The sequence below is a fragment of the Cebidichthys violaceus genome, unplaced genomic scaffold (genome assembly GCF_023349555.1).
Source record: "Cebidichthys violaceus isolate CVI_PGR_0920_01 unplaced genomic scaffold, fCebVio1.0.p SCAF_4, whole genome shotgun sequence".
Classification (NCBI taxonomy): domain Eukaryota; kingdom Metazoa; phylum Chordata; class Actinopteri; order Perciformes; family Stichaeidae; genus Cebidichthys; species Cebidichthys violaceus.
Genome location: NW_027176594.1, coordinates 17,363,384 through 17,379,175, shown reverse-complemented (window position 1 = coordinate 17,379,175; position 15,792 = coordinate 17,363,384). Strand labels below are relative to the sequence as shown.

General features: G+C 42.3%; 2 protein-coding genes and 1 non-coding gene across 4 annotated transcripts in view; 1 reads left to right on the top strand and 2 right to left on the bottom strand.

The window, feature by feature from the left end:
• The window catches only part of LOC137885429 (nucleosome-remodeling factor subunit BPTF-like), a 41,882-nt gene extending 35,335 nt beyond the window's left edge, over positions 1–6,547 (top strand). For both annotated transcript variants that reach the window (XM_068727703.1, XM_068727702.1), the window contains exons 35-36: positions 1,752–1,938; positions 4,112–6,547. In XM_068727703.1, the coding sequence (XP_068583804.1) occupies positions 1,752–1,938; positions 4,112–4,148 (224 nt within the window). In that variant the 3' untranslated portion in view covers positions 4,149–6,547. The remainder of the gene's footprint in view (positions 1–1,751; positions 1,939–4,111) is intronic.
• Positions 6,548–8,143: 1,596 nt separating this feature from the next.
• On the bottom strand, positions 8,144–14,043 carry LOC137884995 (UPF0450 protein C17orf58 homolog). Its single transcript, XM_068727115.1, has 5 exons — positions 13,942–14,043; positions 12,597–13,259; positions 11,102–11,188; positions 10,274–10,465; positions 8,144–9,951 (listed from the first exon to the last, which is right to left on the bottom strand). The coding sequence occupies exons 1-5, from the start codon at positions 14,012–14,014 to the stop codon at positions 9,764–9,766; spliced, it is 1,203 nt and encodes a 400-aa protein (XP_068583216.1). The 5' UTR covers positions 14,015–14,043; the 3' UTR covers positions 8,144–9,763.
• Positions 14,044–15,652: 1,609 nt separating this feature from the next.
• trnar-ccg (transfer RNA arginine (anticodon CCG)) lies at positions 15,653–15,725 on the bottom strand. Its single transcript has one exon. It is a non-coding gene; the product is annotated as a tRNA-Arg (tRNA).
• Positions 15,726–15,792: the final 67 nt, after the last annotated feature.

The following is a 15,792-nucleotide window of genomic DNA, read 5'->3' as shown; positions in this document are numbered from 1 at the left end:
TTATCTCATTTACTGACCATTGCCATTGCGTGGTGAGGCTGGTTTTCCACAGCACGACATTGTATTTTAAACTTGCTTGTTGGTATTTTCTGGTAAAACACTTAAACACAACATTGTGGGCCATCAAACTGCAAAGCAACACGATAATCACTTTAAAAAATCATCCCAGGGAGCGTCAGTTCAAAAAGGATCTGCAAATTTTTTTTTTAATCAAGTAAAAAATAATTCATCATGGTAAATTACTAAATAGCTGCTGGTTCAGTCCCTCGAATGTTAGAATTTCTCTCTTTTATTTCATTATTAATTGAACATCTTTGCATTTTGGACTGTTGGTTGAGCAAAATTTGCATTTTGACGACGTCACCTTTTGGCTTTTGAACATTTAAAAAAAAAAAAAAAAAATTCTCTGATATTTCACTGACATGATTAATTGATAATGAATCAATGAAGTTGCAGCCCTAGATTATAATCAGCCAAAAATGTCTTAAGGACATAATATGAAAAATGATTGGTAACTATCAAAGGAAAGCAAACTTAAAAACGTATCTTTTGTGGATCGGCTTCTCTAATGTTGAGTTACTTTTAATGTTGCACTTTGTGGCGCTGTTATGTCGGAAAATATAAAAATTGCAACTCATGAATCGGCAAATTTCCAAGACTGGGATTGGTTGCGATCCCCGTTTTGAAAGATAAAATTTGCCTCGTGGTGCTGTTTTCATTTCATTAATTGCTTTCGGTTCCTGGAAGCAACAACCAGTCTCTATATCTCAAACATTCAAACACAGCCACCAGGAGGCCAGGCAGGGAGGAAGCCCTCCAACTCAGATCAAACCGGCCATGTAAATGGGGACTTACGTCAGCAGGGCCTTTTTGAACTTCCACACAAACAGACCGTTAATGAGCTGCTCCGGGTCTGCCGGGCTCCCTGTGGAAAGGGACCAGCTTACTTACTTAGCTCCTGTTGGCCCGCTGCTGGAAACTCAAGTCCTCTCATCTCCCTTCCACTGCGAGGGGAAAAAAAGACCTTGTTGGATTTCAGGAAGAAAAGGAGCATTTGACTCGTGTAGCTGCAGCCGTTGGTAGTTTTTGGAGGGTTTTGAGATGAAATCTGATGACCGAGAAGAAGGAGGTCTTTGATATTGACCAGGCGGTTTGTACGTTCCTGGCCTGCTGGGTCGGGGTTAAGGAGGTTAAGCGTGGGATATGTTTGTTTAAAAGGCAGCCCCGGGGACGCCGTGCAGAGCAAACCACCGGCAGCAGCAGATTGTATGAAGCCTCGGCTGTTTAGCTTCCTCGCTGACTCCAGCTTACCTTTTTTTTTTTTAACCTGGTTAGCAACACTGAAAGCTCCCTTCCACAGGGGGGACGTGGACTTGGAAGCACTAATTTGACACTCGGATGATGGCGCTCTCCTCAGGAATGACACATCGGTCAGATCGCAGTAACTGATCTGGAAGGCTGACTAGATCGAGGTTAAAGCTGGCGACGGTTTTGGATTTTTGCTGTCACGTATAGAGTGATGAACTGTGCTCCCCAAAAAACATACTTGAATGTCTGTCAAACACATGTCACATAAGCTGCAATTACTATGACGCAGGCGCGCTGATTTGTGGAACAAAGGCGGTTAGGAAAGCCTGATATTTATCTACTGCTTCTGCATACGTTTGTCTCTGGCAAAAGTTCACAACTAAATGTGTAGTTTTTTTCATTCATTTCTATTGCATACCATTGTTTCTATCCCCTTTTCTTAGACCTTTCCACCATGGAGGAGAGGATACAGAAGCGCGAGTACATCAAGCTGACAGAGTTTGTAGCCGACATGACCAAAATCTTTGACAACTGCCGCTACTACAACCCCAGTGACTCGCCCTTCTACCAGTGTGCCGAGGTTCTGGAGACCTTCTTTGTCCAGAAACTCAAAGGGTTCAAAGCCAGCAGGTAAGATGGGGATACCGGTGACGGTCAGAACTGATGAGGAAACAAAACAATGTGTTTATAAGCCGCCGGGTCACAGAATAATGTGTCCCAAAGTAAGAGACTAATCCATCGGTAGTTCCAGCTGTGCTGCTGTGAAGCCGACTTCACATTTTCTCTAATGAGAGCAATGAAATGTAACTCCGTAAGGTAGAAATGCATGTCGGGGTCACCATCTTCCTCTAAACATTTACATCCATGTTTTTTGTTTTTCATTTTGAGTCATGACTGAATGCTCTTACAACCAGCAAGCTTCTTCTGTTTCCAGAACAAATCAGCATAAAACACTGACATCGTCAAATCTCCACAAATACAGTGTCATATTTTAGGAATTATTTCATTTTAATAGTAATGCGCCGGACCATTGTTGTGCATAAAGGTGGCGGGTTGGGTTGTCGATAAAGGCGTATTTTTGCAGTTCATATTGGTTCGGCTCGTGTAATAAAGAAACGTTTACTGGCCCATCACTAACATTACATATCTTGTAATATTTTAAAAGCCTGACTTGTTCTGTGCTCTGCGAGGGATGCACGGCTTTCCCTACCCTCCCTACTTTTTGCCCCTCCTCTACAGTTTCATGTTGGTGGTATCTTCAGTCACTCTTTAGTCGGCTCATTTTTCACCAAATAAACAGTAAATCCAGGCCTTTCATGTTCAGGATGGGAACCAAAGCTCTAGATCATCCAAAGGATTTTAAGCAAAGTTTGACCCGGTTCTTCATGGCCTCAATGCTCTTCATGCTGTTCCTGCACCGCAGTATGGAGGCAGCAAATGAGCCCCAGTAACTCCACCATCTGGTTGTGCCTCTAAACTCACCTCACTGCATTGCCCTTGCTGCGTGGCGTGATTGCTTTAGATGGATGCACACTACAAGATTGGTATTATTTATATGGTTACACAATTTGTTGTTTACTTGGCTGTACTTTAATTAGGCTATTTACTGAAGAACAAGCTGAACATGTCATGGTGAGTTTAACTGGAGGTAATTAGATCGAGACACACGTGGAGTTTCTATGAGCATCTCAGCTCTGATGTCTAATTAGTTCAGTGAGTCTTGTGGTTTGCATCCAGCTATGTGCCTGAAACGGTCATGTGCTTCACCCGTGTGTATTTACACCATCCATTCCCTCTCTCTCTCTCTCTCTCTCTTGCAGATTGTGATGTCAAACTCCTGGGTGCCTGGGTCACTCTTAAAACAAACAAAACAATAATTTGCTATCTCCCCGGACGTTGCTGTTTTTACTTGTTTAAAACAGCGTTAACAACGTTGTAAGAAAGTGCATCTATTAAGCCACACTGTAGGTGTGATCCTTGTTTTTAATTTCAGAAACAAAGGAAAGGAAAAACAAGTTTCTACTGTCTAACTATGGCAGCCATGTTGGTAACACAAAGCATTCAAGGGAAAAGTTATTTTCTTACATTTCTTGCAACAGATGACTGATATTTTGTTAAATGAGTTAAATATGAGACAAAATAGGAAGTTTGTCATTCTCTTTCTTGAGATTCAGTTTTGAAAAAAACAAACTAAAAGCTATTGATTGTGATTGTAACACACACAAACACACACACAGAGAAAAGGTATCTTTTTAATTTGACAGAACCTTTGTTTATCCTATCGGTCACAACATGCTGCAGCCGGACATTTGTACCTCATTTCTTAGCCAAGAATTTTTAAAAGCATGCAACATTTATCAGTTTGTTTTTATTGGCTGTTCCCATGTATAATGTTATTTTATGTGCATATTATATCTCTTTGTGAAGGACTATTTTTATTTCCTAAAGGAAATAATAGTAGGATCTGTAAAGACAGATTGGAGAAAGATTTAGTTTAGCTTTCCTGTTCTAAATACGGCGAGCTTGACACTCTCCAGTTTAAAGGAAAAGTCCTTGTACATACACTGTTGGGCTGACATCACACATCGTACATAACATCCCACCAACATGGCTGCTTGGTCTATGTCAATGTCTCTGACCCACTGGCATCCAATTCATGTTTTTGTTTTGTTTGTGTCGTTGTTGTTTTTTTGTATTTCCCCTAGTGCATATTTTTGTCATATTGTAAAGCTTTTAATAAAAAAGGAAACACCAAGAAGTTTTCCAACTGTTTTCTTCCTCCTCTCTTTGCCCGTCTCTGTAGGTCTCATAACAACAAACTACAATCAGCAGCCTCTTAGCTCCCCCTCTAAAATTCAAGTGTCAAAAAAAAACAAACCGAGGTTTCCTCTGAATGACTTGAGCCCCGTTGTCCGAGTCGGGCTGCAAACCAACCTGAGCCCTCTCTGAAGGAGAGCTCGCTCCCAGCTGAAAATCAGCTCGCTCTGGTGTCAAAGCGCCCAACCTCCAACACCTCCATTGCAGAGCTAAGGCAAGAGAGAGAGAGAGAGAGAGAGAGAGAAGCCCCCTTTTTCATCCAAAGTGTCATTGGGACGTAACGGCAGAGAAGTCCCTCCTTCAGACCGGGGGCAGGGTGGCCTCGGACTCTGTCTGGCATCCTGCTTGATTCCCACCAGTGCGTCCCGTCCATGAGAAGAAAGATCCAGATGGGGAAGCGCAGATTAAGTTGATAAGTTGGCTGGTTTGGACGATAACTGATCTCACTTCAGCAGCGGACTTTTGAAAGAGTTGTGTTATTTCTGTAGCCGATCACTATTTTTGTGTGTCCCTATATTGCAAAGTGTCGAGCTTTGATCTTCCTACCCAGAGGTGCAACAACTTTCATTTCATCCCGTCGCATTTTGATGACACAAGCATCCCATTAAAGCCTCACATGGGAGATGTCCATGAGATCAAAATGAAAATGCCCTTTGTACGCGTCACATGTGGCTAAAGGCAGGCATCACATCCATGTACAGGACCTTGCAGTTCATTCTTCTATTTACCGGCTGTAAACCTGAAAGCAGCGTTTTTATTGTTGCTGTAGGAACAAACGTCACTCTTTGTCCCCCCACAAGAAAATCAAATAACCCCCATTGAAGCCAATCAGATTTCAGATCCTCCTTATGCAGCCGTTCTCAGGCGCAGCATCACCTCCCATGCTTCACACCTGACTCCACTGCATCCAGTTCTTTGAACTATGTTGTGTAGCCCTGCACCAAGCATGAACCGGCCTCATGGAGCCAAACGCGGGGGCAAATTCCCATTCAGTGGCTCATTTCACTGTACATTTCCTGATGCCGAGATGCTCCATTTTTAATAGAAGAAAATACAAAAAAAAAAAGAGGTGAATTAACTTGGCGTAGACGGCACTCACTCGAGTAATTCAAGGGGTCTTATATGTGGTTCCAGGATCGTTATAATTTCCAGTGGGAAACACAAGAGGACAGGCCATCCCATCCACCACATCCTGCCTCTCTTCTGACCTTTTACCGTTTTGTGTTTTTCTGAAACGCAAGTGAAGAATGTTGACGGAGCTTTGTGCTCCTTTAAGCTTGAGCTTTTAGGTCTACTGTCCTTCCCTCCATACACACAAACACAAACACACACACACACACACACACACACACACACACACACACACACACACACACACACAGACAAACAGAAACATGGTCTCGTCAAAAGCTGTGATTCTGTCAGTGACTGAGTCTGTAAGTCTCTCTCCCCTTATCTGTCAGCCACTTCTTCCAACATATTTCATTGAAGTTGACAGGTTGGCTCACATATGTCTCTCAACTCGCCCTCAAAGCATGGTTAAGTAATTGGATAATGGACTTTTCCACTCAGCATCAACTCAGTTATGTTGCGGTCTGCGGCAGCATGTCTGGGAGTTAACTTTGAGTGGGGACTGGGGAGTCTTTGTACCGTGGGGTTTGTATGAAAATTTTATAGCTGCATTTTTATCATATTTGGGAACATTTTTGTAATCTGTGATTATCAGTTTTGTAGGCGGGGGAGCAGTCATAAAACACGGATGTCTTTAAATTGTTAAAAACAGTTCAAAATCAAGCAAATGTTTTGGTTTCAATCAGTTTTTTGTGTATTCGCAGAGTTGAGAGATAATGTTGCTGCTGTCTTCTTTACTGTGTCTTTCACACAAATGTCTGCTACTTTGTAATCTGATGACGATGTGTTTCATCCACTATTTGTAATCTCTATTGTATACTATGGCTGTCCAAATATGTAGAGATGAACGATTTTTAGAGCAGTAGAAACTTTTATTTTTCACTCTTTGAACCAGCAACTAAGCCCGTCTGTATATTTTATCTGTCTCTTCTTTTCTCTTAAATTGAAGTGAACTCTACATTTTAGGTGAAATTGCCCTTTATATTAAAAGCGCTGCATATTGTGAGCATACAGGTATTGAATGGGGTAGAGTGACACAGTTAACTCCTGCAAAGAGTTTTTCTTTTTTGTAAGAAACCAACCAGTTCAACATAACTTCTATATTGACATTGCATTTCTTGTATTATTTATTCATATCAATGAAACGTTCTGTTTTTAAGTAATGTTGAGGAAACATAACCGCAGATAAAAAATACTCTATGTTTTTAACTGATTGTGGCAACTCTGAAGAGATTCTCTTTTTTGTACTTGATAGGACATTTCATCCTAGATAATAAAGTAATGTTTTTGACACCAGTTCTCCAAAGACTTGTGTTTTCTTTGATTCTCTCTGCTCATCACAGACACACTAGAGAGTTGATCTTACCTCAACATATCCAAGTTTGTAAGAATCTTGAATTGGTTTCTGAATGTAATGTAGAGGCAGTGTACAGAAATGGACCACTTGTGAGTGATACCGGGATGTTTTGGAAAGGCGGGTGAAGAGACGAGATGGAATGAATGCATGAGTCTGTTCCTGGTCCATAGTGAAACCTTTACACGTTTAACGTCAGAGGAAAGAAAATAAAGAGACCCTCTATTACCTTTGGGACAAGGTTGGGTGTGGCAGAAATAACATCTGTTTCATCTGTGTTGAAGAAAGGATCTGGCATCTATTCTAGATAGTTATGTAGACAAAATTGGGCTCAAGTGAGATGTATAATTAAACATTGTCTGCATAGTGATAGGAGATACCTTTTTAAAATAACGTATTATGGGGCGTCCCCGTTGCTTGTCTATCTCTTTTTCTGTCAACTCTACTAGCGTCTTTAATTTGATTTAAAAAAAGAGCAAAAGTGCCCCAAAAATGTGTTATCTGCCCAAGGGGAGGAGTTACAATCTAGTTTTAAGCCCCGTTTGATTTACACATACATGGATATTTATGTTCATGTATGTAGTTTATGCATAAGATAATGTTTACACAGTGTATTCTATAAAATAAATTAATCAAGAAACAACAAACTAATTACTACCTACAATGCACAGATAGTGGGAGAAAGAGAGGGCCCACTGCTCATTTTCTCCAGGGCCTCTTCAAGAATGAATCCGGCCCTACGCGGCAACTTCAATCCCCTTCTTAACGCGGGTCAATTATCTGGACACGGTCATGTCCTCCAACACACTCATACAAACTCTTCCTGTGATCTAATTACCAACATGACGCATAAAAGGTTGACCTTTTGCTCTCCTCCCACACACACCTCCCTCTCGTAACCCCCCCCCACTCAAACCGCTAAATGAATCCAGAGGCTGGTGTGGACGCTGCAAGCACCGCAGATGTGGTTTCAATCCACCGCCCTCGCCTCTTTCTCTCACTCCCCCCTTGTGGCTTGGGGGCTATCACACAGGAAGCAACTGAGATATTCCCACCTCCCTCTCCTCTCCAACCCGCTTTCTCTCCCTCCTCCTCCTCCTATACATCCTCTGCAATGAGGAATGTCCTCCCGCTGCGATAGTAGCCAAGATGTGGAGCAGGCTCCTGTTTCCTGCCCGCCTGCATCTGTTCCCTCCAGCGCTGATCCCAGATAGAGGCTTCCTCCAGCCTGGGAACCGACCGGCCGAGCTGACAGACGGACAGAGGGGGAGAAAAGAGGCTTAGCCCTGCCTGCCTCGACGTCCAAGTTCTCAAGTTGGTCTCTCATCCCGGAGGCCAGACAGAGACCGTGGTTGTTGAACTCTAGTTAGACTGACTTACTTTTCGGGGCTTCTTCCCATGCAATCACTGGGAAAGATAATGAGGAACAATGTTTCGGTCAGTGGGCAGATGTATGTGATAGCATGAGTGGAGGGTTGGTCTAAAGACAAATAAATTCCTCACGGGGTCGTTGAGTACAAAACAAATACACATTTTTATTGGGTTCATGTATGGGTAAGCAAAGTAAGCGTTCAGTGCAAGTTTTCCCTTTCATGAGCTCAGGGTCGAACTACGATCAAGCTAGAAATCTCTGATTAAATAAGAAGCTATCCTTTTAGAAAGACAGACCCAACATTCCCTCTCCAGCCTAAATCCCCTCCCTGTGTCGTCTTACGTAACCATATTTATTTCTCCTCCACCTTGCCCACGTCTCTCGCTTTCTCTTATCCTGCCTAAATACTTTAAATACCCGTTTTTGGGCTTTGGCCCTCCCAGAGGAGGACGTGTTTGTGTGTAAAACAAGAAAACAAGAGCCATCCCAAAGAGGAGCTGTGACGGAGGCACTTCTCCAAGTCATGTGTCCAGGTGCGGAGAGGATCAGAGTCCTGCGATTAGATTTATGGCTTAGTCCCTAGAACAACACCCTCCCCTCCTCATTCAGCAGGGCCCCTTTTGATGTCCCGATCCACTCAAGCAGATATTTTATCATGGACACATAATTAAAGTTAGAAAAATAAGCCGTTCTCATGACAAGCAAAGGTCCAGTGTGCCGTCTCTCCCTTTTTCTCCCTCCTCCTCCTCCACTGGGGTTTGTCGCTGCTTTTTCAGGCCCTTTATTCCCTCCCTTTGGTCCTTGTAACAATAATAGTGCATTTCCTGCTCACCAATAACAACCACAGTGACAACATGCACAGGGTTGAGAGTTACTAAAACAATAGTATTGGGTGCTATACAACATTTTGCATTCACATAAATTTAGAAGCATTATTTAATCGAAGGAATTAACAGGACTGAAATGTGGGATTTGTACAATGAGATCCAAGGTTCCTGTATAAAATGTACTATGCAACTGTCAATATGTGTTTGTATGGAAAATACGTTTCTCTTTAATGTCCTGTCGAAGAGTTCTTTTCTCAAACTCAATTGTTAAATATGGGAGCATGCTTTAAGACGCTACTGCCCCAGCAAGAAAAACAACATTAAACCAATGATCTTACAGTCTCTGTACTGTATGCATGTTCAAATGTGTGCTTGGGTTATAGTGGGAATACAGAAGCGGGATCTGACTCAGCAGAAAAAAAAATTGGCTTGCTACGCGCACATGGATAAAACAGAAACACGCCCATGTGACTGCTGATGCAATATGACGAAATAATACCCATTCTGTAAACTAATTTTGCGGCTTCATGTTCTTCAGATGAGCCAAATTCCCTTTAGAAGTGAGCCAATTGTATACCTTTTCAATGCAGGGACTTCATGAACCAGCCATGAGTGAATGTGGAGCTGCTATTTTGAGGAAATGATAGTGGGGACACCCTTGTGTGATGCCCCAAACGTTACAAAATGATGGTGCGAAATCCATTTAATTGAAGCTGATTGTGTTCTGTATCAAAGAGACCACAAGTCCGTGCTTCAGGAACTTTACAGAGGAGAAAAAAAAAAAATATATGAACCCGGGTTTGGATACGTCATAGCAGTCCATGTGAAAATAAATCCATGCCTTCTGCAAAATGTCTTCCGTCTTGCACAATACTGAGGGGTTGGTTACGATCGCTTCAGGTGAGCTGCAATGTCTCTTCCCCTGCAGCAGGGGCCGATAGTCTTATCTTTGGTTCACCTACACCTGGAGCGGGTGGCCTCCAGGGCCTTCTGGTGCTTCCGCTTGTTGAATCTCTTGACGTAGTTGTTGCTTCGCAGGAGGCCGTCTCCGGGCTTCAGTTTACCCCCGAGTAGGTTCAGGAGGTCACTGGGAAGGTGGCGCCTCCGGTGGTAGATCTGGCCCATCATAATGTATCTGGTCCCTTGGGAACGAATAGGGTAAATGTTGAAATGGCTGGGAGGACGTGCACACTGGAGCATTGTTGATGTTTGCACTAAACAAAGTGGATGTCTCTGCTTCTGCTGATCTCAGGAAAATAGAGTTCCCACATCCCATACAAGAATACATTGATGGGTCATGACACTTCTGCATTTCTTCTCTTAAATCTGATCTTAAGTCTTTCATTCTTTAATAAACCTTTAAATGAATAACAACCTAATACAGTTAAGAGCATCACAGTTTATACGAAACCTCATGTCACCGTTTTATTTGATGAGGCTTCTGAGCGACCGCGCTCCACTCACCGAGCTTGATGTCAGGGCAGGGCTTGCTGCACTTGTAGGTGTCCAGGACCAGAAGGCGAACTTTGAAGAAGAAGCTGTCTGGGGTCACATAGAGACGACTCATCTTGTAGAAGCCGTCACTGCTCACCATCAGTGTAATGAGGCGTATTCCTTTACGCAACACATCGATGTCGTGAACTATCCCGTTGACAGCTGTTAAAGGGACATGACGAACATCAAATACAACAACATCACACATGCATTCAGTATATGCACATCTGTATGTTTTGTGCAAACGAGCGGCTTTTATTTAGCTTAGCATAGCACAAAGCACTGAAAATGCCTGTCTCTGTCCAAAAGTAACAAAATCACATTATATAAACAATATGTAACGTGTTACTTGATTAGTGAACTTTGCACAGGCCGGTAGTCAGATTTTTGTTGCATCTGGACAGCGCCAGGCTAGCTGTTTCCCCCTGTTTGCAGTCTTCATGCTAAGCTAAGCTAACCGGCTGCTGGTTGTAGCTTCATACTTATTGTATAGGCCTTTACATGAGGGTGGTATCAATCTTCCCAATCCAGAAATGTTGAAATAATTCTTTAAACTGTTACTTATAGTCTCAAAATGAACGTTTGGCTGCCACAGCTGCTGGCTACATACAGTAGTTTACTATCACAACTCTCCTTTTAACCAGTAGATGGTTAGTTAATACTCCATAAAGCCAGAGTTGTATTCAAAATGTTCAGGCATGTTAATTATTTGACCTTTGTGGACCTTCTTAAGCTATTCCCGCATTTTAATTAAGTTTGTGACAAAAGCACTATCTTTGTCTCAGGCTGGGTACGTACCAAACTCACTGTAGCAGTAATACTCTCTCTCCTCCTTCTCCTTCCTGCACTCGCTCATGCAGAAGGCATCATGTGTGAAGTCGGACTCTGCGGAGAAGAAGACAAGCAGACGACAGGATGGAGGGATGAGAAAAAGAGGGACAGTCTGCTGCCACAATCTCATTCCAGCGGCATTAGAAAAGAACACGGTTGTCATTACAAAACCCAGGCGTCACATTCCTCCACATGGGACTGGAGGAGGCCGTGTGTGTGTGTGCGTGTGTGTGTGTGTGTGTGTGTGTGTGTGTGTGTGTGTGTGTGTGTGTGTGTGACACATTTTCCATCTTAATCACAATATCAGGACCTTATCACAAGCTTTGCTTTAGTTTTCGTTACCACCTCACTGCACACAAAGGGAAACACTAACAGACAGATATAAGGGGAAGTGGTTGTAATTAGTGGCGGAGGATGCTCATTAACAGTGGAAGGGTTCAAACCATCACTGTCTGAGTGAACTCTAGCGTGCATGATATCACTGCATGACTGACTCATTCCCACAAAGGTAAAACTAATGTGTTGGGTTTTTTTTAGGTGTTTTATGAGGTGGTATTTTGTAGCCTTCTATTAGGCAGGAGACTGTGGAGAGTGACGGGAAATGTGGGAACAGAGATGAGATCCCCGGCCAGACTTAACCCAGGGGGCATTGCAATGACATGGACAGTATGTTAAACCTATAGGCCACCAGGATGCAACAACACATTTGGCTTTTGAGCCCTTGTTTCCTTTTTGTTCAAAGACATTTTGTTAAATGTGTAGTTTTGTCATTACTTGCTCTTTTTGTGGTCAAATGTTAAGATAGGCCTCTTTTAACGAGATACATTTTACATTAGAAAAGGTTAAAGGGGATATATCATGCTAATTTTCAGATTCATGCTTGTATTTTGGGTTTCCACTAGAACATGTTTACATGCTCAAAAAAAGACATATTTTTTTTTTTTTTTCTGAATATTTCTGAGTTCACCTTCTGTCTGAAACGCTCCGTTTTAGTGCCTGTCTCTTTAACGCCCCCTCTCTAGCGTTCAGGCGGAGGGTGGAGATACTCAGATGAGGGACGATATATTCAAATGAGCCTGCATGTGACACTTTAGTCAAATCTGAACGGCTTGTTGAATCATACGTTTACTGCTCTGAGCCCACAGAAAACTGACTGTGTTGTCTTATTTTACAGTTTGTGGTGATTAATACAACAGCTTTGTGTTTGGTTTAAGTTATTTGTCACTGTGACGGGTAATATAATAATATTAATATTACTGGTAATAACTACAGGGATATTGAGCATAAATAATATTTTCCCATATGGCTAAACTCTTACATAATTTCAATCTTTTTTTTGAAGTTTTTTTGAAGGGAGTTTAAAAATGGATAAAGCTCAATAAAGTAACAAAGATGCTGCTGCTGCATATGTGGACAACAATGTATCGATGCACCGGTCAGAACACAACACATCTTCCCGTACCTCGCCTCAGGATGTCAAACTGGTAAAGCAGGCTGGAGGAGCGCCGGTTGAAGACGACTGGCGGGCGGCTGTTGTTCCGGGTCGCTGCGCTGATACCAGACTGATAGAGACTGGACTTCCCTGGCCGGTTCTCCTCGGGGTCCAGTCGTCGGTTGGGGGGATCTCTGCGCGGGGAAGGGGCCGTGTGGTGCGGCTGAGTCTGAGGCTGTGTGAGGAGTGGACCCCTGGGTCTGGAGTTGGGGTGTCCATCTGGTTCACCCTGCTGAGGAGGACTGATGTTGGACTGGGTCTCCTGATGGGTTTTCTGCACGGTGCGGTTGGTGACCGCAGCTGTGGCTCCACTCAGCGGGGTTTTGGGGAGCAGTCCGGCAACTTCCCCTCGGGCTTTCTCGCTGTTGTGCTCCATCAGACGGTCGCTCTTGGGGGGCTTTTTGCTCTTGTTGTGGGGGCCATGGTGGCGATGGATGGGGGCCAGGTCACTGTGCTTCGGCCAGACGGCAGAGGGTAGAGGATGCAGGGTGAACTTGGACTCGCCGGTCTTGCTGCTCTTCTCTAGAAGCTCATTGATGGGCAGGGAGGGCTCTTTGACCACCACCCAGCTCTGGTTGTTTGGAGCTGGATCACCAAAGCTGGTTTGACCCTTTTCTATCAGAGTGTACAGCTCTGGGTTGACACAAACAAAAGGTTGTACTTCAGTTAGACATTCCCTTCAATTTGATTTGGTGTGTTAATGTGATATAAAAGCCCCTCTGGTTTACAGGAAAATACAACAATGGTTTTATTTCATTTACAAGACGTTCCTTGAAACATAATATTTAGGGTCTTATTCAGCTTCATTAATAAAGTATTAGTTAGTGTTGGTACCTTAACTGGAGATTTATCAGGAACTTACTCTTACTCGAGAGTATGACACTCATTGAATCTACAGCTCAGATAGATTTTGTAATGAACCCCAATCCATCAAAGTTATGAAATGCTGCCAAATATGATTCACTTTGCATTTTATCAAAATCACATACTTGTTCTGGGATGTAATATTTCCTCATGGGAATCATGCAGACAAAACTTTCCTTATAATCGTTCACCTTTTTTAATTTGATTTTATATATTTTTTGACAAACCCCAGAATAATACTGATGTAAGGGATATTGTATTGGTGGGATCCAAAGATCGCCACAGAGTTGAACAATAAATACCAAAGTAAATAATAAATCACAACAGAGCATGTTGCTGTGAAATTATATTTGTTCAATAAAAGAAGACAACAAGTGAAAAAATAAACCTAATTTCTTCAACACATACAGATGTACAAAACTACTACATTAAAACAAAAGAGTACACTCACCATTGACAACATGCTCCTCTGTCTTGTAAAGAGGAAACCCTAGAAACAAGAGAAACAGAATAATCCCGGTCATCCTAGATGTTCAGTGTGGACACACTTCAAGATCTGCTACAGACACGGGATTCCTGGGATTTTTATACGAGCGGCTCAGGAATGACATGCGATGGGACGGAGAGGGAGACGGTGGGACGTCCCTAAAACAGAAGTAAACACTTTGACGTGATCGACACTCCTTTCATTCATAAATGGATTCTAAGAATGCTGCCAAAGCGTTTTACAATTGTTACAATATAGAGGGGAAATACGGTTCTGTGTAGATATTCTCTTTTGTTTACCAAGTAGGATTTATGTAAAGTGTGAGTTTCTCTTCTCATACGTCTAATCATCAACATTTTCTGTACTGATGGTTTTCTTGCTTTACCTTTTTTAGACAGGTTGCTGGAGAACGTTACATACACTCAACTTCAGGATAAGTGATACTAGCAACTTCTCTAGTAACTTTAGCGCACCTTGATGCGTGGCGGAGGTGAAGGTGTAGTCTACCAGTGTATTAAATATAAACGTGGCTTCACTGCCCTCTAGAGGCCACAATGAAGAACTGCAACACATCGTTAAATTAGATGCTTTAAGAAAATTAGCATCTTCTTAAAACAATCTGATAAGATCACAAATTCACATGAAATGAGTCTTGTGGTCACAGTTTTTTATTCTTCATGGCACGAATAAGAACATATATTTGAACACTGTAAAAAAAATACAAATTATTATATATTACTGCATCAAACAGTATTCAACAGTGTAAGATAATAAAGAAAAAAACAGAAAAGTAAACACTACTAACAGGCTGACTGAGATGACGTTGACCCGAATTTGTTTACTATACTTTAGGATTTCGTCACTTTGATCATTTTAGTTTGAAATGATTTACCGGAAGTGAGAATACTTGCTATCAGTTCTGCTTGAACGCTTGGTTGGACGAATTTAACGTTTTGCTGCAGTTTCTCGCTGTGACCACTGGAGGGCAGTGAAGACCAATTATTCTAAAATACTGCTAAATGCTCTCAGGTCACGTGTCACCTCAACCTGGTGGAGGGTCATATGACTTTCGTGGTAGCTGAGCTGGCTAATGCTAGAGAGTTTATGGTGGGTTTTAGCAGTGATGACACGTACAGTGTAAATAGTGCTAGCCAAGCTTCATGCTGGATTGAAGTGAGGATTATTCAAATGTGTTGTCTTTACTGCCCTCTGGTGGTCACAGGGAGGGACTGCAGCACATCATTGAATTCGTCAAACCAGAATAAATGCAGAAATCATGTTATATTCTCACTTCCGGTAACTACAGAGCTTCCCATTTTCAGCAAAACCATCATGAGGCTCTCATTCATTTCTGCTCTGCTCTTCACTTTTACAGTAAGGCTTGAGAGAGGTTATGCTGAGACCATCATGAGGCTTATTCATTCAGTATGGCAGTTTGTGTGCTTTTGTGTTACATTTGCGTTTTTTTACATTTACATTTCTTGTATTCTGGCTACAGAAAATACAATTTAACTTGAATTAAATAGTGACTGATTTTGTTGCAGAATACGGAACTGTAGAGTAATTGAATGGCTATTTGTATTGTGAGTATTCAGCATGGACCAATTAATGATTTCAGTAATTACCAAGACAAAGCTCTAAACCATTATCATTATCACTGAAAAGGAGGTAAATGCGACCCAGATGGGACTCGAACCCACAATCCCCAGCTCCGGAGGCTGATGCCTTATCCATTAGGCCACTGGGTCAATACGTGGCTATAAGAAGAAAACAACCATTATAAAAAAGAAAGGTCGTCATATAATCAGTGGGTAA